Source organism: Delphinapterus leucas, chromosome 15 (assembly GCF_059928025.1).
Source record: "Delphinapterus leucas isolate spDelLeu-1000000601 "Yukka" chromosome 15, BTC_Dleu_Yukka2, whole genome shotgun sequence".
Taxonomy (NCBI): domain Eukaryota; kingdom Metazoa; phylum Chordata; class Mammalia; order Artiodactyla; family Monodontidae; genus Delphinapterus; species Delphinapterus leucas.
Window position 1 is genome coordinate 87131418 of NC_143143.1, and position 24483 is coordinate 87155900.

The window sequence follows — 24483 nt, forward strand, 5'->3', positions numbered from 1 at the left end:
GCTTCCCTTGTTGCAGAGCATGGGCTCTAGGCGCACGGGCTCAGTAGTTGTGGCTCGCGGGCTCTAGAGCGCAGACTCAGTAGTTGTGGTGCACAGGCTCAGTTGCTCCACGGCATGTGGGATCTTCCCGGACCAGGGCTCGAACCCGTGTCCCCTGCATTGGCAGGCTGATTCTTAACCACTGCGCCACCAGGGAAGCCTGATAATTCCTGTGATTTTTAATCTCTCTGGAGCATAACAAAGTATGGATTGTTTTTCAAGTATTCTACAAGATGAATTATAAAACCAAAACAAGACGGTACCAAAAAAACAACAAGGCTTTCACCCAGCCTCACTCACGAATATAGACACAAAACGTATGTTCAATGCTGGGTCCACAGTAGGAAGGATATTAGCAGAATTCATCCTACAGTTCACAGATTAAATAAAAGTGAAATGCTGCACCTGCACAATTACCAAGTGCTCACCAAGGGCCGGTGGAGAAAGGAGGGATTTTCAACAGTTTATACCAGGGATTGGCAAACTTCAGTCCAAGGTGCCTGTGCCTGGTTTATAAAGTTTTACTGGAACACAGCCATGCCCATTCACTTGCACATGGTCCATGGCCACTTCCAAGCTGCAACATACAGCAGAGCTGAAGCTTTGCAACAGGGAACACACGGCCCTCTAAGTCTAAACCATTTACTGTCCAGCCCTTTTCAGAAAAAACCTGCAGAAAAAACCCCTGCTTTACCCCATGATGAAAAACTAAACATTTAAACGTCAAAAAGAAAACCGCCAAAGAACCAAGAGATATGCAAATAGTTGGGTTTAGGGACCTCCATTGAGATATGACCGAGTCAGACACCAGGAAGAACCAGGTCAACAGATTCAGTGAAAAAAATAACAGGAAGGGCAAATTACCCACTGGGAGAAAAGCACGTGACGCGTGAGAAACAGATAATATAGTTAATACAGAAAGAGCTCCTAGCAGCAAACGAGTGAAAAGAAAACTGAGCCACAACCTCGGATGGGAAATTCACAAGTGAAAGCAACAGGAGTCACGAAACGCAAGAGAAGATTCAACCTTGGACCTCCCTGGCGGTCCAGCGGTTAAGACTGTGCTTCCACTGCAGGGGGCGCGGGTTTGGTCCCTGGTCGGGGAAGTTCTCTACATGCTGCGTGGTGCGGCCGAAAAAAATATATATATAAATAAGTAAGCAAAATATATTCGTAAGTAAATACTTACACGTTAAAAAAAAAAAAAGGAAGATTCAACCTTGCAAACGAGGCAAAGAAATGCAGCCCAAACCAAGGAAATACCAAATACCATCTGATCTAAGACACAACCAATTATAGGACACACCACGATTTTGTACTGCTGTGAAAGGAAAACGCCAGCCAATTAGACATCAATAAGCCGTCAACTGAAAGGCGCATCCCAATTCCAGGAAAACCGAAAAGTGGGAAAGTGAACCAATGAGAAGATTTCTGCGATAATGAACGTTGCCGGGTAGTGACAGCAACGCCCAACACACGTGACGCGGCTGTTGCCATTCCACCTGGTAGACGATTGTATGTCAGGAGAGCGGTTTGGCAACCTGCGGCCAAGAAGGTCCCTGAACATGCATGTCTAGTGACCCAGAGCCTTCTTCTAGGAAAGTGTGCTACAGAAGTAGTTAAGAATTCATGGAAAGCTTTAGTTGCAAGGAGGTTTACTGTAGTGTTATTTTTATAAAATCTGGAGGTTTACTGTAGTGTTATTTTTATAAAATCTGGAAAGAACCTAAATTTCCAAAAATTGAGAGCAGGTTAAGCAAGAGCCACATCTGTCTGCACAACGTGGAACACGAAATGATGTGTTTACAGGATGGCGTGGGTGGGAGACACGATTACACAACAGCGCGCACAGCGCACATGGGCGTTTATAAACACAGCGCGCACGCAGAGGGAGGAGGGGCTGTTTGCAGGAGATAGGATTCTGTATACCTCTCTTCTCTAGCATTCCGCTCACCTATATTTTTCAAGGTTTTCTAGCATAAATACGTAATATTTGCATGAAATTAAAAGCCACCAAGACATGGTGAACAAAACGGAAATACCCGCTCTCTGGGGGCCTGGGTGTGGCCCCTCCTGCCCCACAGCTCCAGTGGGGCCCAGGGCAGGATGGAGACCTCGGGGGACACTTACGCACAATCTGGCCGGCCGGCAGCACCTGCTCCCCCGTGTCATTGTGAGAGAAGGACGGCACCGCTGAGGAAGGAGACAGCAAGTGTCAGCCAGGCTGGCTCAGTGCCCGGCCACCCGTGTCTCTCGGCATCACTGGAGGTACAGGCAGGACGAAAGAGGCCCCCTGGGGTCCCCCGCCCCGGCTCCAAGCCCAGCAGGCGGGGATGCTCAGGGGCTCAGGGCCTGCCCCCGCCCCCAGGCCGCGCCCTCACGGTGGCAGCTCGGGAAGCCGCTGAAGCCTTCGGCACACGCATCGCATCGCGCCCCCGTGAAGTTCGGCCGGCAGTAGCAGCGGCCCGTCAGGTCCTCGCACGTCCCGTCCGTGAAGTCCGACTCGCAGTCACAGCCTGGGCGGGGGGCGGGAAGTCAGGGAAACCCAAGTCCAGGGCTTGCAGGCCCCGCGAAGGAGCAGCGTCTGCCTCCCCAGCCTGGGAGGTAGGACGAGAGCCGTGGCCTCCCAGAGAGCCGCGAAGGCCCCCAGGACCCCCCGACGTGGGCAGACCCTGCTCCTGGACACCCCTTGGAATGCCCCCGCCCAGGCCACCCCACCCGGGCCGCCCCCACTCACGGCGGCAGGCATGGGGTGAGTCGAGCGGGTGGTCTGGGGAGCGGTAGAAGCCGGGTAGGCACTGCTCACAGTTGATGCCGCTGGTGTGATGCTGTGGCGGGGCGGGGCCGCTGAGTCCAGGGCAGCCCCGCCCCCACGAGAGCCCCGCCCGCATCCTCAGCCCCACACCTGACCTCACACGGACCCCGCCCACCTGGCAATCGATGCACACGCCCCCGCCCCGGTAGACGCGGTCCTGGTTCTGGCTGGCGTTGCTCCGGTCCACCTCAGGGTCGTAGTAGCAGTCGTGGGCGTGGCCATGGCAGTTGCAGGCTGGAGAGTGGGGGCTCAGCTGTCAGCACACCTCCGTGACCCCACCCGACTGGGACCCCTGGGGCACGTCCCGCAAGCCACGGGTGACCCCAAACGTGGCCTGGCTCAGGGGACAGAACGTGCCACGCTGCCCGTGTGCCAACAGCACGTGTGTGAGCGTGTTTAAGCGTGTGTGAACACGCGTGAGCCGTGTACGTATTGTTAGCACATGTGCACACATACAAGCGTGCGCAAGCACGTGTGTATACCTGAGTATCTAGAGTGTACATGTGTGAACGTATGTGTGTGCGTGTGAGTGTACCGTGTGGGCGTCAGCACGTGCAAGAGCCTGTGTGAACGTGTGCACACCATGTGCGCGTGAGCGCACGTGTGAGCACCGCGCTGGCGTGTGAGCACGTGTGGGGGCACTCACACTGGCACTCGTTGGCGCTGTCCGTGGTTGCCGGCTTCCATGGCTGCTGGTTGAAGCCAGGGCAGCAGCGGTCACAGGAGCTCCCACACGTGTTGTGCTGGCAAGCGCACTGCAGCCTGTGGGGGGCACGCGGGCACAGAAAGCGCTTAGATCCGCCACGGGCCCCCAGGAACACGAGAAAGGCGGGGCTGTGCAGGGCCTTCACAGAGGGTGGGAGCTGGGGCAGGGTGTTGAGTGGTCAGCGCGGGTGGCCACTGTCCGCAGATCAGCCTGGAGCCCTGGGCCCTTCAGGATTTAGTTCCACCACAGCCAGGACCCGAGGCCAAGTCTACGGCTTTCCTGGGCCAGCTCTGAGACCCAGGTCTCGCTCAGCAGGCAGCCCTGGACTCAGCCAGACGCCCCCATGTATCCAGGGCACCTCCCCAGGAGCAAGTGGCCAAGAACGGCTTCCTCTTCCAGCTGGGGGTGGACACCAGTCAGAGAGCTGGAATCCTGCCTGCTGTCCTGGAGAGCAGCTCCTGTTGGCTCAGTGGGCAGGTGGACAGCTGGCCGCAGCTGAGGACCGAGGTTGCAGCCACCTACTGCACAGAACCCCATCTCCGGCACACACCTCCTCAGCTCAGCCAAGGTGGAGAGCAGGAATCACAGTCCCATCCCTGGGCCGTTTGCCCCTCGGTCCTGGGTCAGCACCACAGCTGCGGTGCTGTGCAGGTCCTGAGCAGCCCCCAGGAGCCGGTCCAAGAAGAAGAGACCCAGAGCTCCAAATCATGCTCTAGCCCCTCCCCCACGAGGGGCTGCAGGGCCCTGGGACTCAGCCCCACTGCTCCTTGGTGTTCAGGAAGGAAGCAGGAATAACCTGCCACAGAGAGGTCATCACAGGAAGCGCCAAGGATCTGTAACGAAGAACCTGTGGCTGGTGTTTGGTTTTTCAAGAATCTACATAGTCAGGGCACCCCTAAACCAAGAAATTAACACAAAAAGTGGGGTGTCTGTCAAAAGCCCTTGAAAAACCACGCTGGAGGGATTCTTCCCAACCCAGGGCACACCACCATCACACAGATGAAGCCCCGCTGAAGAACCTGCAGAGAAACAACCCAAGAGCGTCAACCGACGCAACCAACAGCAGGGCTGCACCCCTGGAGCTTCATTTAATGGAGCAATTGAGTAGAAACCATAAAAAGAGAGTGTTTAAAGATTATAACCAAAAGAATCTAAGACATAATAAAAACCACAATGCTATGAAAAAGAGGCAGATGTGACCAAAGAACCAATCAGAACTTCTATAAATGAAAAATAAAATGATTGAAATTAAAGACTCAAAGGATGGGCTACACAGCGGATCAGACACAGCTGAAGAGAGATTCAATGAACTGAAGAAGCCATCCAGAGAGCAGCTCAGGAGGCAGAGGTGGGAATACAAGAAGTCCCGAGACCCAAGGAAACCACCCACGTTCCCACCTGTATAACAGGAATTCCAGAAAGAGAAAAGAGGGAGCGAGGGGAGAGCTCAGAGTCCTAGAGGGCCAATGGCCAAAAACGGTCCTGAAATAACAAAGACACATATTTTTAAATTCAAAAAGCACAACCCTTGAGCAACAGGAAATATGTCCACTACTCAACAACGCAGAGTAAACCTGAAGAGCACTGAGGCAAGATCACAGAAACACCTAGAAGAGGCATAAAACCCACAGAGGGACAATGGTGCAGATGACAGCAGACTCTCCCAACCACCGAAAGACGCCGAGACTGAAATGACATTTCCCAAGTGCTGAGAGACACGGCCAGCCATCAACCAGGAATTCTACAGCCAGCTAAACTATCACCCAAGAGTGAGGGCAGAACAGCCATTCAAGGACTAACAGACTCTCATGGAAAGTACTAAAGGAAAAGGAAACTGAGTCCCCAGGGATGCACTGGGAGCCAAGGAAGGACAGAGAACAGGAGCTGGCAGTCAAGGTGATGGATCCATTGCTGGGTGCAGATACCGTGCCTGGGGTTAGTGTTCTGGGACCCTGGGTCTCCAGGAAGACAACTAGTTAAATCTGCATTTGGCGAGGTCAAGTATGCCTGTTGAAGAGGGAGGGCTACCACTGCAATCAACAGAACTAGAAAAGAAATGAAGAAATGTAAGGGTGATCACCAATCGCCACAGATTGAATGTTCGTGTCCACCCAAAATTCACATGTGAAATCCAACCCTGAAAGTGATGGTGTTTGGAAGGGGGGCCTTCGGGAGGTGACTAGGTCATGAGGGTAGAGCCCTCATCAATGGGACTAGCATCCTTATAAGAAGACCCCTGAGAGCTCCCTCACCCCTTCCCCACTGTGAGGACACAGCCATCTATGAACTAGGAAAGGGGGCCCTCAGCGGCCTCCAGAACCGCAAGAAGTAAATCTCTGTTGTTTGCAAGTCACGCAGCCTCTGGCATCTTGTTAGCCTGACTCAACTAAAACACCAATAGAGACAAAACATGTCACTTCCAAACCAAGGGATGGGGGAGAATGAACGGGGGGCTCAGTACAGACTGGGCAGGTAGCCAGCCCTCAGAACAATGGCCGAGGCGACGGAGGTGGGAGAGAGCTTCCGGGGTGGGGGGGTGGAAGCAGAGGGACGGTGACAGGCCAGTGGGTGGGGCAGAGCCCTCATGGGAGGGGCAGAGGCGGCAGGGCAGGCTGATACTGCAGGACACTGTGTGTGAGGGGTGTCAGCGTTTGTGGTTCTGGGGGAGACGCCCCACCCAAGCCCCACCTGCAGGGTGAGCTGAGCTCCGTCTATGCCCAGGTGCAGGCGAGTCAGGGCGGATTCCGACGTCTTCCCAACAGGCAAGGGCAGGCCCACCTCTCCTCTGAGGCCAGTTTGGCCACCCAGCAGGCGCCCTTCCCAACCATCACGAGTTCCCACTTGGCACTTAATTTCCCAGAGCAATTAGCTGCGCCCGAGCTCAGTGCTTGAAGCTGCGGGCAGGAACCCATGCCTGGGGCCCGTGCGGAGACTGGACAGGCCAGGCGGGTCCTGAGGGCCTGCCTGAGTCCTCTAGGGAGTGTGATCACACCTCTTCCACCTTCAGACCCATCAGCCATGCCTGGAGAGGTCTGGGGCTCACCTCTTGGTGCAGCTCTGACGGTGAGAGTGGGGGTGAGCTCCTGCCCTGCCTGGGCTTCATTCGCCACCCCTATCAATTGGGGTGTGGACACAGCAATAAAACCCCAGCAGGAGTGGGAGCTGCATGATCTCGAGGCGAGGGAAGCAGCAGGAGAAGCTCGCCCGCTCCCTGCTGGAGGTGCCCCTCGGGGGCGGGGGCTGGGGAGCCTGGTCACGGGCTCCCCATCGCAGGCTCTGCTTCCTCTCCCAGCACCTCCTGTCCAGCCCTGGACCTGCTTTAAGACCCCCAGCGCACTCAGCCCCACCGGGACCTCTGTGCCGGGCACAGGCCTGCCCAGAACAGGTGCTCCTGGGGCAGCATGTGTGAGCGCCACACACAGCTGCTGACGGATGGGAGCAAAGAAGGAAAGGAGGAGGGAGGGAGGGAGGAAGGAAGGAAAGAGGGGAGGGAAAAAGGAGGGAGGGAGGAACGAGCAGATGAACAAACCCGGCCGCGAGGCTGCGAGCCAGGAGGAGAGCTGGCTCAGCGCCAGGCTCCAGCTGATAACTGAGCTGCGTGCTCACTGCTGAATTCAGGGCGGCTGGAGCCACTTAGGCACGTAGCATTTAGTGGCAGCTTGTTAAAGATGCAGATTCGTGGGCCCTGCCTGATTGGCTGACTCTGGGTGGGGCTCAGAGCCCTCAGCTGTCCCAGCTGCAGGAGATGGGGGTCCTCCTCAGATGGGGGTCTCTGGGCTACTCCCTGTCCTGAGCCTTGGCCCCTGCCTGTGATGGGGTGTGATCACGGCTGGGGGCAGCAGGGAGTGTTATCATTTGTGTTCTCAAGGAAGGCGGGGGAGCTTCCCCTATCCCAGAGAACAGAAACATGCAGCCTCAGGCGGATTACCTCTCTCACTGACTCCCCTCCACAGGGCCGGGGGCTTCTGCTGGGGGCAGCTGGGGTGGAGGGGCAGCTGGCTTGCAGGTCCAGGCAAGACTCCGCGTCTGCCGGCAGCAGGGCAAACAGGCCCAAGCCAGGCTCCAGGCACCGCCCTTCCACCTCACAGTGCACACGGGGAAACTGAGGCCGAGCAGTGAGGGGCCAGCGCAGGTCACAAGGGTGGGGGACACGGTGGGCAATGGAACCAGGCCTCCTCTCCTTCAGGCTGGGCAGGGAGCTACAGGTCTCACCTGAAGGGGTCTGTGGGATCTTGAGCGTCGCACACATCCGCGTGCCCGTGGCAGACACAGCGGCCGCCGATGCTGATGTCCTTGATGCTGTAATAGTACTGCGCCCGCCCGGGGCAGTCAGCGGCCGCCCACACCTGCCCCCAGATCCCAGCCCGAGCCCACGCGGCCCCGCCCACACCAGCCCCCAAAGCCCCGCCTGCCTGCTCACCCTGCGGGTGACTGTGGGGTCCCGCAGTGCCTTGCCCATGAGGTGGCCCAGCAGCGTGTTGGTGCGCAGGAAGCGCAGGCGGATGTTGGTGGCTTTGGTGAAATCACGCAGCAGCGGTGAGTAGGAGAAGTTCATGGCCCCTGGGCGCCCGTTCACCAGGGACACCACGATCTGCGGAGGGGCGCGGGTCAGGCGTGGGCGTGGCTCCGGCAGGGACCGCCCGGCCACACCCCCTTCCCGCGCCGCCCCGCCCACCTCGCCATTCTCCAGGGGCACGATCCGCGAATACTCGGTGCTGCAGATGACGTCGTCGTCCCCGGAGATGCGCTCCAGCGTCCGTGGCCCGAACCGCTCCAGGCAGTCCCTCTTGGAGGCTGCGGGAACCGCCGGAGGGTGAGGGCGCAGGGCTCCAGGGAAGCCCTGGGAGGAGGCCCGACGGCAGCGCCCTGCTGCCCTGCGTGCCCGGACTTCCCCAGAGCCTCACGGCCTCAACCGGGAGGCAGCACCCACCACGAGGCGGGAACGCCGCCCACCCTCGAGGTTTTGTTGAAGACTGTGGCACTTGGGAGGCCAGGGGAGCTCCTCAGGAGGGCAAGGCCAGGGCTCAGGCTGCCCCTGCCCCGAGCCCGGATTGCCTGGCCTGTCCCCCTCTCTGCAGAGAACAAGTGTGTCCCCTGGGTGGCCCTTGCCATCCCCATCCTTGGGGGACCATTCCTGACTGTCCTTTATAGGACTGACCGCCCCACACTCCCTCTCGGGCCTTGGAGTTTGGGGGGACACGTGTCTCAGGCCCGCCCAATCGAAGCAGCCCCATCGACATGACTGGTCAGGGTGGCACATGGAACGGCCGGCCAGTGAGCAGGGGTGCAGGGCTCCCATGCTCTCCTGACCGGGCAGCTAAGCTGGCCGCCTCTGTCACCTCAGGAGCTGCCGGAGCATAAGGCCAGTCCAGAGCGAACCCGGAGATGGCATGAGAGACTCCTGGTACCGAGGGCCCCTGGACCCAGCCATGCCCGTTTCAGGGACACAAGCCACCGAACCCCCACAGCCTTCGGGACATGCACCCGCCAGCCCTGACCCATGCAGAAGCCGGCGTGAGGGCAGGCCTGCTGTCCGGAGACCCTGAGAGAGCGTGTGGCCCACCCCAGGGGACACCCCTGGCCCCGGGAGACTCACAGGCGAAATACTGCCATGGCTGGTAGGTGTGGCCGAAGTCCGTGGACCGTTCCAGCACCCAGAGGTCTGGCCGAGGTGAGTTGGCAAACTTGATAAGCACGTAGGCCACGTGGAAAACCTGCGGGGCGGTAAGTGTATGGACGCCCCTGAGATCCCTTCCATGCCACCTGGGCCCCTCCATACCTGGAGGGCCAGCCCCACACCGTGAGGTGGGGCTCACAGTGGACATCTGTGTGTTTGCCCTCAAGGGCCAGGCACACCCAGGTGAGAGGGCCGGCTGGCTCAGGGAACAGCCCCTCACTCACTGGCCGGCCCCTGGCCACTGAGGCCTGCACCAGGACACAGAGGTGACCAGTGGCACCCAGCATTTCCGGAGGGCTCCCCTCTTGGGCCTGGGGGTGCCTTAGGGCCCAGCCCCACCCCAGGAGCTTGGAGAGCCCTGCTGTGAGGCTGCACACAGGCCTGACAGGGACTGGAGTCAGACAGGGCACATGCGGGCAGCCTGTCTCCTGGGCCTGGGCAGTGGGGCTGGGCAAGGACGAGGCAGGAGCTCATCCCACTGTCCCCAGAGCTCTGGTGGCCTGCCTGGGATGATGGCCAGACAGTGTCCCAAGCTCCCAGGAGCCTGTCCTCCTCGCACAGCAGGCCGGTGAACCCCTGTCCTGGGATGGGGGCCCCCGTCGCGGCCTCACCCTGGTCATTGCCCCCATCATCTTCAGAGCCAACTGAGGACCCTCCCATTTCACCCGCTGACCAGCCTGCAGGGGCAGCCAGCACGGAGCAACCAGGGCCCAGCCTCTGCCTGCCGCTGTCAGGAGCCCCCAGCGGGGAGACAGATGAAAACGGGCCCTCCCAAAGCTGGCGCAGGGAAACCCTGCCAACCCAGCCCCGGCCCGTCGGGAGAGCACCTGGCCAGGGAGCAGGGAGGCTGCTCTTCCAGAGGCGTCCAGAACCCCCAGGGCCCACCTGCTGCTCTCTCCCTGGGTCTCGGCCTGACCTCACTCCCAGGGAGGGGCCCATCCCTCATCTCTCTTCTCCTCCTGGCCAGAGGTCAGCATCCCTGAATGTCCCTGTGTCCTGTGCCCTTGGGGGCTTGGTGGGGCCCCTCCTTGGCTAACTGCCCCCTGGCCCTGCAGCCTGGCAGGTCTTAGCCTTGGGGACTCCAGCCCCACCTGGCACAGGCCCGAGGAAAGGGCTCTGGGGCCACTGAGAACAGCCCATGGGCTCAGGCAGAAGCACCTGCCCTGCCTGTGGCCTCGATGATGAGCCACCGAGACCCCCGAGAGGGTGGGCACGTGAGCAGAGCGCACATCGGCTGTGCACCCCACACACACCTCTGGGGGTAGCGCCCTGGTGCCCACCCAGCCTCAGCTTGCCCTGCGTGGTGACCACGGGGTAGGGATTGTGGTTTCCAGACCTCAACAGCTCTGAGGGCCAGGGAGCCCCTCCCCCACCCCAAAGCCAAAGACAGGACCATCGTCCAGGCTGGTCTCTGTGCGTGAAGTTTGGGCTCCAAGGAAAGCCGGGCAGGGCCAGTGGGAGACCTGGGCACCCACCCTGCACACGGGGAGAGTGGGGGCCCCAGACGAGGGGCAGAGACACAGCTAGTGAGCACGCCATACGTGGACGGCGCCTGTGCCCCCGTTGGAGACCCCCGGCCCACACCCCCATGCCAGACCTGCTCACAGGGGCACCCCGAGGTGGGCTCTGAACTGCCCACCAGCCTTGAGGGCAACGTCACGCCTCCGGCCGCCCGCCGTCCCCTCAACGGGGCCCTGCCCAGCCCAGAGGAGCAGGTTCCCTTCTGGTGTCCACTGCTCTGGACTTCTGCCCCAGACCAGCTGGTCTTCGGTCAGCCAGCCAGGCCCTGAGCCTACGGCCACATGGGGGCAGAGCGGGGAAGCCCTCCAGGGCCGCCCAAGGCGCACAGTCACCCCCTACCCCTGGTCAGCCTGAAGCCACTGTGACGACCCCCTCGAGGGACAGTGGAGGGAGCATGGACACCTCATGGCCCCATCCCTCAGGAGGCCAGCCTGCTAAGAATCCAGGCGTGGCAGGGTGGGGCGGGGGGCAGGGGGCATGAGGTCCTGGGACCCTGAGACACGCCCATTCTGAGTCCTGCCCTTCCCGGAAGGCCTGGAGTTTACAGGGAGGGGCCCAAGTCAGGCCAAGAATGGCCTTTCCCTGGGTGCTGGGGGGGAATGAGGGCCTATTCACCCACTGCCAGGCCTTGAGGTCATCTTCCACTTTGCCTGCCCAGTCGGGGGGGGGGCTCAAGCCTCTGGGGGGATGGACCCTACACCCGGCAGGCAACTTGGCCAACTCTCAGGCATTCCAGGGAGCCCTGGGGATCTCAGATGGCCCCTGTGCCAGGAGGGGTCTTCGTGAGAAAGGGGGGCATGGCGGCGTGGGGGGCCTGGGTGTGCAGTGGACGTGGACACAGGCTGCTCTGGGGGCGGCAGCATGGCCCGCACTGAAGGCCCCCAAGGGGATTAAAGCCTCCCGCCGAGCCCCCTGGGGCCCACCCCCGCCTTTCCCTGAGCAAGGCCACCAGGCTGCACCCTCGGCTGGCCAGCTCTGTCCCTCCCCCAGGTCTACGGCCGGTCGCATTTTTCCCAGCTGAGAGCACTTGCACAAATATTGACTCGGAGATGCTAATCGGGCAGGACACAGGCAGTATGGAAACTTCTGCCCCCAGGCCCGCACGCTGGGTGCGCTCCAAGGAAGACCCTTGCCTTCTGTCCATCTGTCCACCTGGTCATCTGGCTGGCACACAGGGGCCCCGGCCCAGGCTGGAGCGACGGGAAGGCATGCGCTCAGCTCTCCCCACCTGTCCCCGACCTGGTCCTGGTTCCCAGGGCCGCACAGCCGCCCTGGGCGTGACCCGGGAGCGAGAGCGGACCCCCGGCCTCCCTGGACACGGCCCTCCCCACGCCGCCCCTGCCCGCTCGGCTCCACTCGGTGCCAACGCTGGATGACCCCTCCCGCTGCTACAGAATTCTGTGCAAAAGGAAAAAAAGTCTTTTAAAGCAAAAGCCAAACAAAAGCCTCCGGAGTTATTTTTAAATATCTGGCTCTTCTGGGGCAGGCACGTCTCCAGGACAGCAGCTGGACCCGCCTCTCGGCCACGGCTCCCCTGATGGCCCCCACACGCAGCCTGACCTCGGAGGGCCAGGGCTCGCCAGGAGGGGATCCGCCCCATGACCGCTGCCTGGCTGGGGCGGGGGGGCGGGGCGGTGGCAGGAGGCTGCAGAGCCCTGCGGCGAGAGCTGGGGGCCCTGGGTGGGTCCCAGGCCTCAGTGGCTAGATGGCCCTGGGTGGGCGTGGGGCAGTGGGACAAGCACAGGGGAAGTCAGAGACCAGGGCTCAGGGTTCAGGCCCTTTCAAAATGCCGTGAAGCCTCTGAAAGTCTTGAAAGGGAAGAGGCCCGCAGAAGCTGGCAGCCACCTGGCAGGGATGCCGCAGAAGCCCCACCCAGAGCCACTCCGCACACGCTGGTGCCTAGAGGCAGAGGTGGAGGGAGGGGAGCGAACATGGGCGGGGCTGGAGTCAGGAAATACAGGGAGGGCTAGAGAGGAAACGGGTGCTGCAGACCCCGTGCGGGTCCCTGTAGCCCCAGGGATGGCGGTGCAGGAGGTGACAGCTGGTCGGCAGCCTCCCAGGCTCAGACACCCACATCCCAGGGATTGGGCTGGGGCTGGAGCTCCTGGAAGCACAAGGTCATCAGGGCCAGCGCACGACCCCTCTGCCCTGGCCCATCTTGGGGCTGGGGAGCCCTAGGCCAGGCCCTGTGCCCCTGTCTGGGGCAGGAGGGGCCCAGCCCCCAACCGCTGGGCCAGGCGGCATGAATCACCAGGCAGCCTGTGACTCAGCCCCGGCCCTGCAGGAAGCCGGGCCCCGTGCCGATTCCCGGGGACGGGCCAGGGTCCCAGGCCGTGGCTGGGCGGCGGCAGGAAGCCCCTCCTAGACGAGGCGTCCGGGCCGGCTCCCCACCCTCCTGGACCCCCACCCCAGACTGCTGGGCCGGCCCTCGGGGCCCTGTGTGCTGAATCCAGTTGACCCGGCGCACCCAGGTTTGCCCTCTCTGCAGAGACCCCACCTGGAAGCCTCGATAAAGAGGAACGCCGCGGCAGGGGGGCCAGCTGGGCAGGCGTGTCTACTCGGGCCCCCAACTGGGTAAATAAGAATGGCCACCCACACAACGGGAGCCTGAAAACAGGCCACATGTGGATGCAACTCCTGGAGTGGAAGAGCCACTGCTGGAAAGAAAAATAAAACGTTGAAATGTAGAGAGGGCAGGCACAGGCCCCAGGGACCCTGACTGCGGGGCCGGGAGCCCAACACACTGGTGTGTGGAGCAGAGCAGGGGGACTTTCAAGGGCTGGGTGGGGGTGGAAGGGCTCCGACGGCTCTGTAGGAGCTCACCAGCTAGAGTGAAGGGCAAATGCCCATGTGGCCCAGCACCTCAACGGAGCTGGGCCTGGGGGGATTCAGAGACACACACCCCCACCGACCACCCAGGGGCTGTCTTGGGCCCCCTGCCTTGAAGGGGGGTTTTTAGGCCCTGCCCCCCCCATCCTCCCTACAGCCTGGCCCAGGTCAGGCCAGATGGGCAGTCCCAGGCTACAGGAAGTGGACTTTATCCCACGGGGACCCCGACACACAAACAGTTTAGTCTCAGGTGTGAGCTGTATGGCCAGAAACCAATGCCATGGCATTTGTTTAAGAGCAGACAGAGGGGGCTTCCCTGGTGGCACAGTGGTTAGGAATCCACCTGCCAATGCAGGGGACACGGGTTCAAGCCCTGGTCCGGGAGGATCCCACATGCCGCGGAGCAACTAAGCCCGTGCGCCACAACTACTGAGCCTGCGCTCTAGAGCCCGCGAGCCACAACTGCTGAGCCTGTGCGCCTAGAGCCTGTGCTCCACAAGAGAGGCCACTGCAACAAGGGGCCCACACACCGCAGCAAAGAGTAGCCTCCGCTCGCCGCAACTAGAGAAAGCCCGCGCAACAAATACCTAACGCAGCCAAAAATAAATAAATTAAATTAAAAAAATAAAAAGCAGACACAGAACAGAAGCCTTGGGGGCCACCAGAGCCTGGGGGAGTCAGTGTGGGGTGGCGGGGGTGTCTGTGTGTGCCCAGCGTGAGCAGACGAGTGTGCCAGGATGGCCAGGGGACCGAGGACGAACGGCCCCCAGCCCCGGGCACGGGTGGCCCCTCCGGCCCCGCATCCTCCGAGCAAAGCGACAAGCAGAGAGAGGCAGGGTCTCGCGGTTCCCACGAGGAGAGGTGGGGCCTGTGCCGGTCTGAGGACCCTCGGTGGGGAGGCCATCCCGGATGCCCCGCCCTCTCCTCCGCAGGAGCCCAGCTCAAGGGGCCACCTCCGGCCCAGCCGCTGCACCTGTCCTGGCTGCCGGGCCCTGCAGCTAGAGACTAGCCAGCCCAGCCACACTTCCTGCCACTTCCCTCGAGCCACCCGCTGACCCTCCTGGGGCACTGGCCATGTGGCGGAGCGCCCAGCTAGGTCTGGACAGCCAGGCCAGTGACCATGACCTCATAACCCAGAGAACTGGCAGGCACGCCAGGACCAGGAGGCCTGCCCGGGGAGCCCTGAGTGGGCCAGCTTGGAGGGTGTGTGGCCCAGAACCGCGGCGGGCAGGGCGGACCTGCACGGGGCATCCCGGCCGCAAAACAGCCGGCACGTCCGGGACCCTCAGCGCGGCGCCAAGGTCCCAGCAGGTGCTCTCTGCGCCCGCACCTCGAGAAGGGAACCTGGCCCTGCCAAGCCCGGCCTCTCCTCCACACTGGCTCTGTCTCTCCCCAGGTGCTGCGCACACCCCCACGCGGTGGGGGGCAGCTAGCGCCCCCCCGCCATCCCCCAGGGAGGGCAGACCCCCGACCTTGGCATTTCTAGAGTTCCCCAACCAACACTTTCTGGCCTCACACCCAACTCCCCCAGCCTACGCTCCACCACCAGCCCAGCCCCGCTCTGCACTTCACCCCCTCCGCCCCCGCTGTACCCCCCAACCTGGTCTCCAGGCCACTCCCCTCCAGCCCCAGCCTCTCAGGGCTGGGATAAGGGGCCACCCCACCCAGGGCACAAGGAGAAAACACAGCTCACGGTCGGCAGGGGATCTGCATTCCTCACCTGCATCTGGGGAATGAGGGCTGCAGCCCGCAGGTGAGGGGCGGGGGCTGCTGGCGAGAGCCCCTCCCCATGGCCAGGCCAGGAAGCGGGCGTCTGGAGAGGGTGGGCGACGCCCCCCAGGGCCAGCCCTAACCCTGCCCAGCTCCTTAAGACCACCGGGCTACGTGGACGGGTGAGGCTCCGCAACAGGGAGCCTGAGGCGGGCAGGACGCAGGAGAGAAGTAAGAACCCGCTGTGCCCCCCGGGAGGACAGGCCAGTGTCCCCTCAGTCACCAGCCGCGCAGACTGCCCGCTCTGGAGAACCCCCTTTCCGAGGCGAGCAGCCCGCAAACCTCAGACCTACAGCTCAGTTCTCTCAGGTCTGAGGGTTCCTGGCTGAGACCCACATGGTGAGCAGGGCAACGGCAAAGGCCTAGACCTCGCCACGCCCTTCCCGCCAGGTCTCTGCTCCTGGGGCCTGGTTCTCCATCTGCAAAATGGGGGAAGAGGGTCCAACGGCCCTCACCCACCCTGGAACAGGGAAGGTCAGAACAGGATGAGGTGTGACCGGAAGACAGAGCGAGCAGGCTTCCGAGGCCCCCGCACAGGCGGACGCCGCAGGGACCAGGCCCCACCAGCCCTCTGTCCTCCCCAGGGCAGGAAGTCCGCCTGATGCCCAGGGCCAGCTGCCCCATCACCCCGCCCCGCCCTGCCCCGCCCCGCTTTCCCAGGGCATCCGCTCCAGCTCCCAGAACAAAGGCCCCAGGCAGCCGCTGCACTGGGAGTGCCCAGCCCCACTGCCCACTCAGCCCGCTTCCTCACAGAAGCCCCTGCCCCACCCCAGGACCTGCGCCTCGAGCGGCAGCCCAGCCCCAAAGCAAAGGAGCCCCCAGGGTTGAACCAGCTTAGCCAGGCCCCTCTCACTCGGCCTCTCTCCCCATCTGCCCCAGGGAGTGTGCTCAGAGGGTCCTGCCCTGCCTGGGGACATCCTCAGTCTGACTGCGGGCCCCAGCTGCTGCCGTCACCAGACCTGGGGGCACTTGAGGATACAGACCCCGGGGCAGCCGGGCAAGTCGGGCCCACTCCTCCAAGACGCCTCCCGCCCAGTGCCCCAGCCTATGCCACCTCCGTCCTCCCCTACCGCCTACCCCACGTGGGGCTCCTCGGCTGACGCAGGACTTGGTCTCTGTCCCCGACCCCCGTGAGCAGGGCACCCTGAAGGGACCCGGTCGTCGCACAGTCCAAGAGAGGAAGGGGCAACAAGCTCCTTTTCCGAAAGGGAAGGCGGTGAATGCGCAAGTCTCCCCTGAAATTCCACAGTGGCTCAGAAACATGCCCCGGAAAGACAGCTCTCTCGCCCGCGGAGCTGGAAACTGGGCCCTTCCGCTCCACCCAACTCTAAAGCACACTGGTGGGCACCCCCCATGCTCACCAGCTCCCACCCCAACCAAGGCTGGCAGCCCCCTGGCCCAACCAAGATGGGGCTTTGGGAAGTCAGTAAAGGGGGAAAGGAAGAGAGGAGGGAGGAGGGAGGGTTGAGTAGATGGAAAGAAGCGTTGGTGGATGAATGGATGTTAGGTGGATGGGCTGGTGGATGGATGAGTGGATGGGTGGGTGGCAAAAAGGAAGGAAAGATGGGGGGCAGGGAGAGAGAAAGAATGGCTAGGTGGATGGGTGGGTCAATCTTCCCCCCAGACAGGGCTGGAAATGGCCCAGGCCCAGCCTACAAAGTCACTTGAGTCATTTTACATTTGCGTCATCTTACAATCGGGGAAACTGCGGCTTGGAGGAGCAGGATGTACACAGTGAAACCCTCTCCCCGGCCCAGGCCCAGTCTACAAAGCAGATGTGCCGCCTGCCTCCACCTCGCTGGCCCATTTCCTACATATGGACACCGAGCCTCAGGGGCCACAGAGCCAGGGGGAGCTGAGCGCCATCCGAGCTGCCCCTCGGCCCCATCCACTGCACCTCCTGCTCCGGGCCACCCTGGGGTTGTCACGGAGACCAGGCCACTGTGCACCCAGCAAGGGCCCTTGCCCTGCCCTAGTCTGGCCAGGCTTGTCCACGGGGGAGGAGGGGCGAGAAGGGCCCAGTAGCTCAGCACAAGTTTCCCCGATTGACCCTGGGGCAGGGGCAGAATGCACTTCCCCCTCCCCCACCCGTGGCAGTGCCAGAGAGAGGGGCACCCGGGGAGCGCACAGGGTTGCTGAGGTCCCTCCCTGCCTCCAGGGGGAAAGAGAGCACAGATGCAGTGAAAGCCCAGGGAGCTGAAGCGAAACTGGCCCAGCCCCACCCAGACCTGGGTCAGGCAGCACCACCAGCCCCGGAGCCGCAGGCAGGGCCCGCGATGGGCAGACCCTCCCAGGGCCTAACAGATAACCCATGGCCCCTCGGAAATCCCCGGCCACTTACTGGGACGCGAACCCACACCCTCACTGCCCACCTGCCCGCCAGGTCTCCGGGCTGGGGCAAGAGGCACCCAACACTGTCCCCTGAACCTCTCCGCGGGGCCCGCCCCTCCAGCCAGGCTCACAGGAGATGCTCCACCACCTCTCCTCCAATGCCCCCAGGATGACAGCGGCATGGAGGCTCAGCAAGGAGCAGAGACCCACCAGGTCACACACCGGGACCGTGGCAAAGCCGGCCTGGACTCAGGCGCCTGGACTCACGGTCTAGAGCTCCTTCCCTGGCCCCATGAACAGGGAAGGGGGTGGAGGCGAGGTCTAGCAGGATCGACCTTGTAACCCAGCTCCCAGGCAGGCCCAGAGCTGTGGCAGCTTCTGGGCTTGGCCTCACCTACCTCCCCCTCCCCCACCCCATCCAAGGAGGCATCGGGACTGTTGGCCCGTTTCACAGGCCAGGATACCAAGGCCCTGCGCCTAACAACGTCACATGGGGAGTGGGACGCAGCCCAGGTCCACCAAGGGGGGCTCGTTTGTCACTGGGAAACGCCTGGCTCCCATCCCCCACCCCTGCCCGTGCAGGGGCCTGGGCGGGCACACCTAACCCCTCGGTGGCCTCCGCAGCACAGGTATCCTAGGAATGTCCACTTCCTCTGGCCTCCTCCACATTCCTGGAGCCCCTCCCACTCCCGCCAGTGGAGCCTGGCTCCCTGCAGAGGAATTCCTCAGAGTAAATACCAGGGCTCACAGCATTTCAGCCCCACCTCCGTGTTGTCCCCTTAGCGCCCCCACCCTAACTCTCCACGTGACCTCTGGTAAGCCCCCCATCCGGCGCCCCTCTCTCCCTGTGCACCACGAGGATGCTGAGAAAACAAACAGAAGGTGCCCAGTGCCACGCCTCCGTCTGTATGGGCCTGCCACCAGCAGCCCGTCTGTGCCCAGCCTCTGCCCAGCCTCCCAAGCTCATTCTGGGTGGACACCTCACCTTCTGGTCCTCGCCCCACGGTGAGCCCTTTGGCCAGGGACATAGGGGACAGGTTGCAGAAGGCGAAAAAGAGACTCTACCTGGCCCAGGTCCAGGGTGACGTTGACCTCGTTGTACTCCAGCCCACGCGACAGCGGTGGGCTCTGCCACCAGCGCTCCGTGCCGTCAACGGCGTTGCTCACAGGGTGTGCCCTGTTGCTGCTTGCAGCTGTGCAGATGTCGCAGTACTGGCCCTGTAGGGGAGGGGGCGGTCAGACGGACAAGAAGGGCTGGGACTCCTTACCCCTCTGGTCACCCTCCCACCCCATCACACTGGTCGCACCCCCAATCTGTGGACCCTTGTGCGCCAGCCACTCATTCACCTGGCAAGTACACACTGAGAGCAAATACGATTCTCAACTTGGGATACGGTTCACGTGAGAGATGATCACACCCATTACAGAGGAAACAGGAGAGCAAGGAGGGAGCCGGGCACCCGCTGCAGGTGGGAAAACATGGCGGGCCTCCCTGAGGAGGTGGCATCTGAGGCCTACACCATAACGGGGCGGGTGTGCTCCAGGCAGAGGGGCTGGCTGTGCAAAGGCCCTGGGGCAGGAAGAGCAAACAAGGAGTAAACAGCAAGAAAACCAATGTAGCTGGAGCTGAGGGGGTAAGAGCCCGGTCAAGGGACAAGTCACACGTTTCTCGCCCACCCCCGCCCCTCAACCACCAGCCACTGCAGGCGGCTTCAGAAGGGCTCTTGCAGGATGGGGCCTGGGGGGGGACCTAAAGAGAAAGGAAGGTGGGGCTACAGCCAGAAGGCCCAGGCCCGATGTGAGCCCCTCCCGACCTCCACCAGCTCATCATCCCCCAAACCTCTCCACCAGGCTCTCACCCAGGGCCATCTGGATTAGGGTCTCCAGACAGGTGGAATTAAGCCATCTCAGCGGCCTGTGGGGACAGGCCCCAGAGTGGAGGCACGCGGGCAGCCAGCAGACGAGGCCTGGACCTCCTGGCTCTGCCACTTCCGAGCCCTGGGACTGGGCCAGGTCACGGCAGCCTCAGCGCCCCAGGGTGAAGAGTGGGGGCGATGCTGGCACCTGCCTCAGCCACTGTAGGATTAACGGATCCCACACGGGGCCTGGCAGCTGCTTCTGTCATGGCCCAGCCACCTGCCGGGGCCCTGTCCTCTGAGGGGAAAGAGGGGGCTCCCAGCATCATCCTGGCCTACTGTCCCCATGGCGGAGGAGTAGGCGCTGAAAGCTTCGGGGGCGGGGGTAGAGGCAGAGCTGGGCCCTGGCTGCTGGCCCAGGGGAGGCCCAACCTCCCACCCCAGAGGAAACCAGACCTGCTGTCCCTCTACACACAAAGGCGGCCCTCGGAGACTTGGCATTGTCTGAGGCCCAGAGAGGCCACGTCTGGGAAACGCGGCCACTCCACCCCTCCCAGCCTCCCAGGGGGCCAGACCTTGTCCTAGGAGTCAGAGGTGGGAGCGTGGGAGATGCCCTGCCCCACTCCCAGGCCCGGCAGCCACAGAGAACCCCCAAGCCTCCACACACGCGTGGCGCGGACACATGTGCTCCTGGCTTCCACGGTGCGTCCAGCATGGAGAGACCACAAGCAGACTCAGGCACCGAGCCTCCCATCCAGCGGGCTCCCAGGACCCCTCGTGCTGGGTGCTTTGGCTGACCCCATCTCTACCCTGTTCCTGCCTGGGGCCTTGGCACCCTGATCTCTTGTCCTCCAGCTCAGCTGTCACCTCCTCAGCAGAACCCCAGAGCTCCAGACCACAACTCTGGCCCATCACTGCGCTTTATTTATTCTACCACGGGAGACGTGGAATTGTCTGGCTATTAGCAATTCTCTATTTACTGCCTCCTGGGGGGTGGGGGGAGGCGCACCTGCCTCGTTCTTAACTGCGTCCCGGAGGCCACCACCCAGAGGTACCATGCCGAGGGGCTGGAGCAATGGAGGACACCCAGAAAAGGGGTACCATCTGTGCAGGCCATACTACCAGCTCAAATGCTGAACCCCAAACTGGAACCCGGGCTCTGGCTCCCAGACCTGTGGGAGCTGCCAGAGGGTGAGCAGAGGAGGGGCTCAGAGAGGCTCACCGAGAGCGCTAAGCACGTGCGTGTGGGCTGTCTGGGGCCTGGCGGAGCTGGGGGGCTTCTCAGAGGTGGTGGGTAGGGCCATCTGGCTGGGGTGGGCCTTCCAAAGAAGGCTCCCTTGGTCAAGGGAGCCAATGGACGTGTCTGCTCATGTCCACCGAGAGAATCAGGGGAAGATGACTCTACCCCCCATGTGGCCGCAGCAGGACCGCTCGGTGACGTGATCACTGCCGACCTCTCTGCCTGACGGATGGGGCTGGGGAAAGCAGCCTCTCTCCACCCCTCTGCTGCAGAGGGTCCTGCCAGGAACAGAGCAAGGAAGCAAGGAGCAGTGATAAAGACTTCCCCTCCCAGTGAGTCACCACGCTGGCAGCAGAGCCCCCGACTTCCCCTGCGGGGCTGGGGCCAGCACAGAATTCCTCCGATGCCCACCTGAAGTCGCAGGGCCGGACTCCCAAGGTGCCCTCTTCCTGCCCTAGCTGCCCCGATGCCCATGAGGGCTCACCCTACACCCCGGGTGGCATGACCCCGGCCAGCTTCTGTCCTGTCTCCCCCAGGGGGCCCTGGGAGCTGCTGGCCTGCAGCCTTGGGCCCACGTCCTCCCTGACCCACCCACAAGACTGGGCTCTTGGGACAGAGAGGTGCGCCTGGCCACTCAGCTCCAGCGTCTGTGGGCAAGGCCCAAACACCAACCCAACAGGAAGCCAGGGCGGTGAGCAGATCCCATCTCCCAAGAGGACAGGGCAGAGGCTCCAGTGGGTCCAGCAACTTGACTAAGGTTGGCCTTCAGTCTTTCTGGCTGGTCTTTCTGCCCTGGCAGCCTCAGCACAGGGGTGCAATGGCTGAGCGCTACAGAGTTTCAAAGAGAGGCTTCAGCTCTAACTTGCCAGACTGTGAGCTGGGAGGGCAGGGCTGAAGTTCTCACTCAGGGCCCCCTCGCTTGCATCGCACAGCCACTGCCACTTGCCAAGTGGTCACTGTGTGACAGACAGCTTCCCCGGCCCTTCCAGCCAAGCTCACAACTCCGGGTGAGGCCGGCCCTCGTGTTGTTCCCATTTTACAGATGAGGAGCCTGAGGCTGGGGGAGGAGCCACACAGCTAAGGAGGAGGCCTTTGACCCCAGGCCACCGGCTCCCGTGCAGCTCCTTTAAGCACTAGGAGGTGGTAATGAATGGCCCCTCCCTCAGGGATTCACGCAGCTGCCCCTCCTCAAGGGCCTGGGCCAGGCAGCACAGCTGGGCAACAGGGAGCCTCTCTCCAACAGGGAGATGGCTTGGAGCCTGGGCTGATGAGCTGTGGAATCCCAGCTGAGCATCTGGGGGGGGGGGGCCAGGGCTGAGCCAGGCCCTCTGAGCAGCTTTGGAGACCCCCCCACAAGCTCCTCTCCTCCACCTGTCCCCTTTGATGTCACCCAGAAGCGCTAAGGGCCCGTACTGGGGTCTCAGGTCGCCCCCGCTCACCCCAGCCAGATCCTGGTCTGGCTTTGGGGCTTTACAGGCCTCAGTTTCCCCACCTGTAACGTGGGCTTGAGACCTCCTGCTCAGCTGTACAGAGCGTTGAGGAGATCATGGGATGGGTCCAGGAACCGGCGGGAGGTGACATTTCTGTCCCGGATGGCTCTGCTGCACCAGGGCCCCCTCGTACTCCTCCCTCCCTGGGGGGTGGGGTGGGGCAGGCGGCAGGGAAGGGGCCCCAGCTGAGGCTCCCTCATCCATCACCCGCCCCATCACTCCACTCTCCAACTACCTCCTCCCTCCCCCAGCCTCTCCCACCGGGAAGGTGGCAGCACGTCCCCGGAGGCTGAGGCTCAGGTTACAACAGCCTTGGGGCCCCCAGACTCTCCCTCAGCTTTGGCAGGGGTGGGAGGATGGGCCTAGCACGGGGTGGCAGGGAGCCTCTGGGGCAGACCCTACCGCCCCAGGCAGAGCGGCAGCCGGTCTGTGTCCCCATCCTCAGTGAAAAATCCCTCCGTTTGTCCCCCTCCCACCTTGAGGGTCCCACCGACTCCCTAGACCCGCGGGAGCGAGAGCTCTGTCTGGCCCCTCCCGCCCCATCCCCGTCCCATCCCGTCGCCAGCAGGTTCCAGCCTGTCCCGGGGGAAGGCGGAGTGGTCCGCCCCCATCCCACAGGCAGCCGGCCGGGGAGGCCAAGTCCCGCCCTCGCCGGGATCCCAGGACTTGGGGCCGCCGGGGACCAGGCACCAGCCCCTCCCCTCCGGCCAGCCACCGCCGCCGAACTCGAGCGGTGCCGGCCGCGCCCGGGTCCGCTGCGTGCCGCCTTCCCTGGGGCACGCGCACTTCTCTGGCTGAGCCCGAAGGGCCGAGTTGGGGTCCCTTCCGTCCGCCGAAAGGCGGAACCGGGGCGTAGGGACGGGCGGCGGGGGCCGCGGTCCGTACCTGGCTTCTCCGCGGCCCCTGGGGCTCCTCGCCGAGTCGGGCTGGAGTTCCGGAGTCCGAGCCCGGTGCGTGCCCCGCGCCGGCGTCCCCGCCACCTCGGCCCGGCCCGCCCGACCCGCGGCCCGCGCTCACCTGGATGGTCTGGTTGGGGTCCCCGCCGGCCACGGGGCCCCCCACCAACTTGCAGTAGAGGTCCTCGGTGGGGCGCGGGGCGCCGCGCGTCGGGGCCTCCTCGCCGCAGGTGGCGGAGGCGGCGATGCGGACGCCCTCCGCCAGGTTGAAGTAGGGCGGGTGCAGGCTGAAGCCGCTGCCCGCTGCCTCCCGCGCCCGCACCGCGCCCAGCAGCGCCAGCCCGGCCAGCAGCAGCGGCGCGGGGCCCCGGGAACGGCGGGGCCGCGCGCCCGGCTTCGCCATCTTCCAGCTCCGGGGACGGCGAGCGAGGCTGGAGCCTGGCGGGTCTGCAGCGCGGCGCCCGGCCCGGCTCGGCTCGCTCCGCCCGCGGACGTCAGGCCCCGCCCCGGCCCGCCTGGGCGCCCGAGCCCCGCGCCCCGGGGAGGGGGCGGGGGAGGCCGGGGGGAGGGGCTGCCGGCCGCCTTAACCCTTGGGACCCCGGTCCGGCCGGCCTCTCGGAAGGGACACCTGCTGGCCTCGGGCCGGGCCGTGGGAACGCGACGCCGCGGCGGCCCCCGGGGCGTGGCTCCCGGTCCCAAGCGGCCCCCTCGCGCCCTCGGGCACCCAGGCCCCGGGCGCGCCGGGCCGCTCTTCCCCGTCCAGCGGCTCCGCTCTTTGTTTCCCTAACTTCGGGCACCTCTCGGCGGCCGAGCGCCCCCGGCGGCCCCGGGTCTGGCGCCGCGGCCGGGAGTCAGGCACGCTCGCTCCGGGTCCAGCCCCGGCATCTGCCCCATCCACGGCCCGGCCCGGCCCCACCCGCAGCCCCAGAACCGGCAGAGCGACCCGAGCGACCGCGGCCTGGGAGCCCGATCGCTGGGGCCCCCCGGGATTGAGGGGGTGAACTCCGGAGCGCAGCGCAGCCTCGCTGCCTCTCCCCGGCCGGATTTTGGTTTTTCACCCCTCATACTGGCCCCCATATCTGCCCCATCCAGCAGGTGTGTGGGAAGCTGCTCTCTGTCAGCTGTGAGTGGCGGTAGTAGCGAGGGAATCTGATCTGCCGAGGGACAGGGAGACCCTGATTAGGGGCTCCATGCCTTTCTGGGGGGGCCATGTCAGATTCCATCCCACCCGACCCCCGCCTACCCAGGGTTTGGCTCAAAAATACTCGAAAATAGGGAAGTGTATCAGGAGGGACTGGCCCCATGGGGCCCCT

At 63.3% G+C, this 24483-nt stretch overlaps 1 protein-coding gene across 1 annotated transcript in view; it reads right to left on the reverse strand.

The window, feature by feature from the left end:
- The window catches only part of LAMA5 (laminin subunit alpha 5), a 52695-nt gene extending 29052 nt beyond the window's left edge, over positions 1–23643 (reverse strand). Inside the window, exons 1-11 of the mRNA XM_022597752.3 lie at positions 23292–23643; positions 18754–18906; positions 9157–9274; positions 8236–8354; positions 7981–8151; positions 7773–7870; positions 3501–3616; positions 2970–3088; positions 2777–2867; positions 2421–2555; positions 2170–2232 (exon numbers count right to left, since the gene is read on the reverse strand). Of these exons, the coding sequence (XP_022453460.2) occupies positions 2170–2232; positions 2421–2555; positions 2777–2867; positions 2970–3088; positions 3501–3616; positions 7773–7870; positions 7981–8151; positions 8236–8354; positions 9157–9274; positions 18754–18906; positions 23292–23573 (1465 nt within the window). The 5' untranslated portion in view covers positions 23574–23643. The remainder of the gene's footprint in view (positions 1–2169; positions 2233–2420; positions 2556–2776; positions 2868–2969; positions 3089–3500; positions 3617–7772; positions 7871–7980; positions 8152–8235; positions 8355–9156; positions 9275–18753; positions 18907–23291) is intronic.
- Positions 23644–24483: the final 840 nt, after the last annotated feature.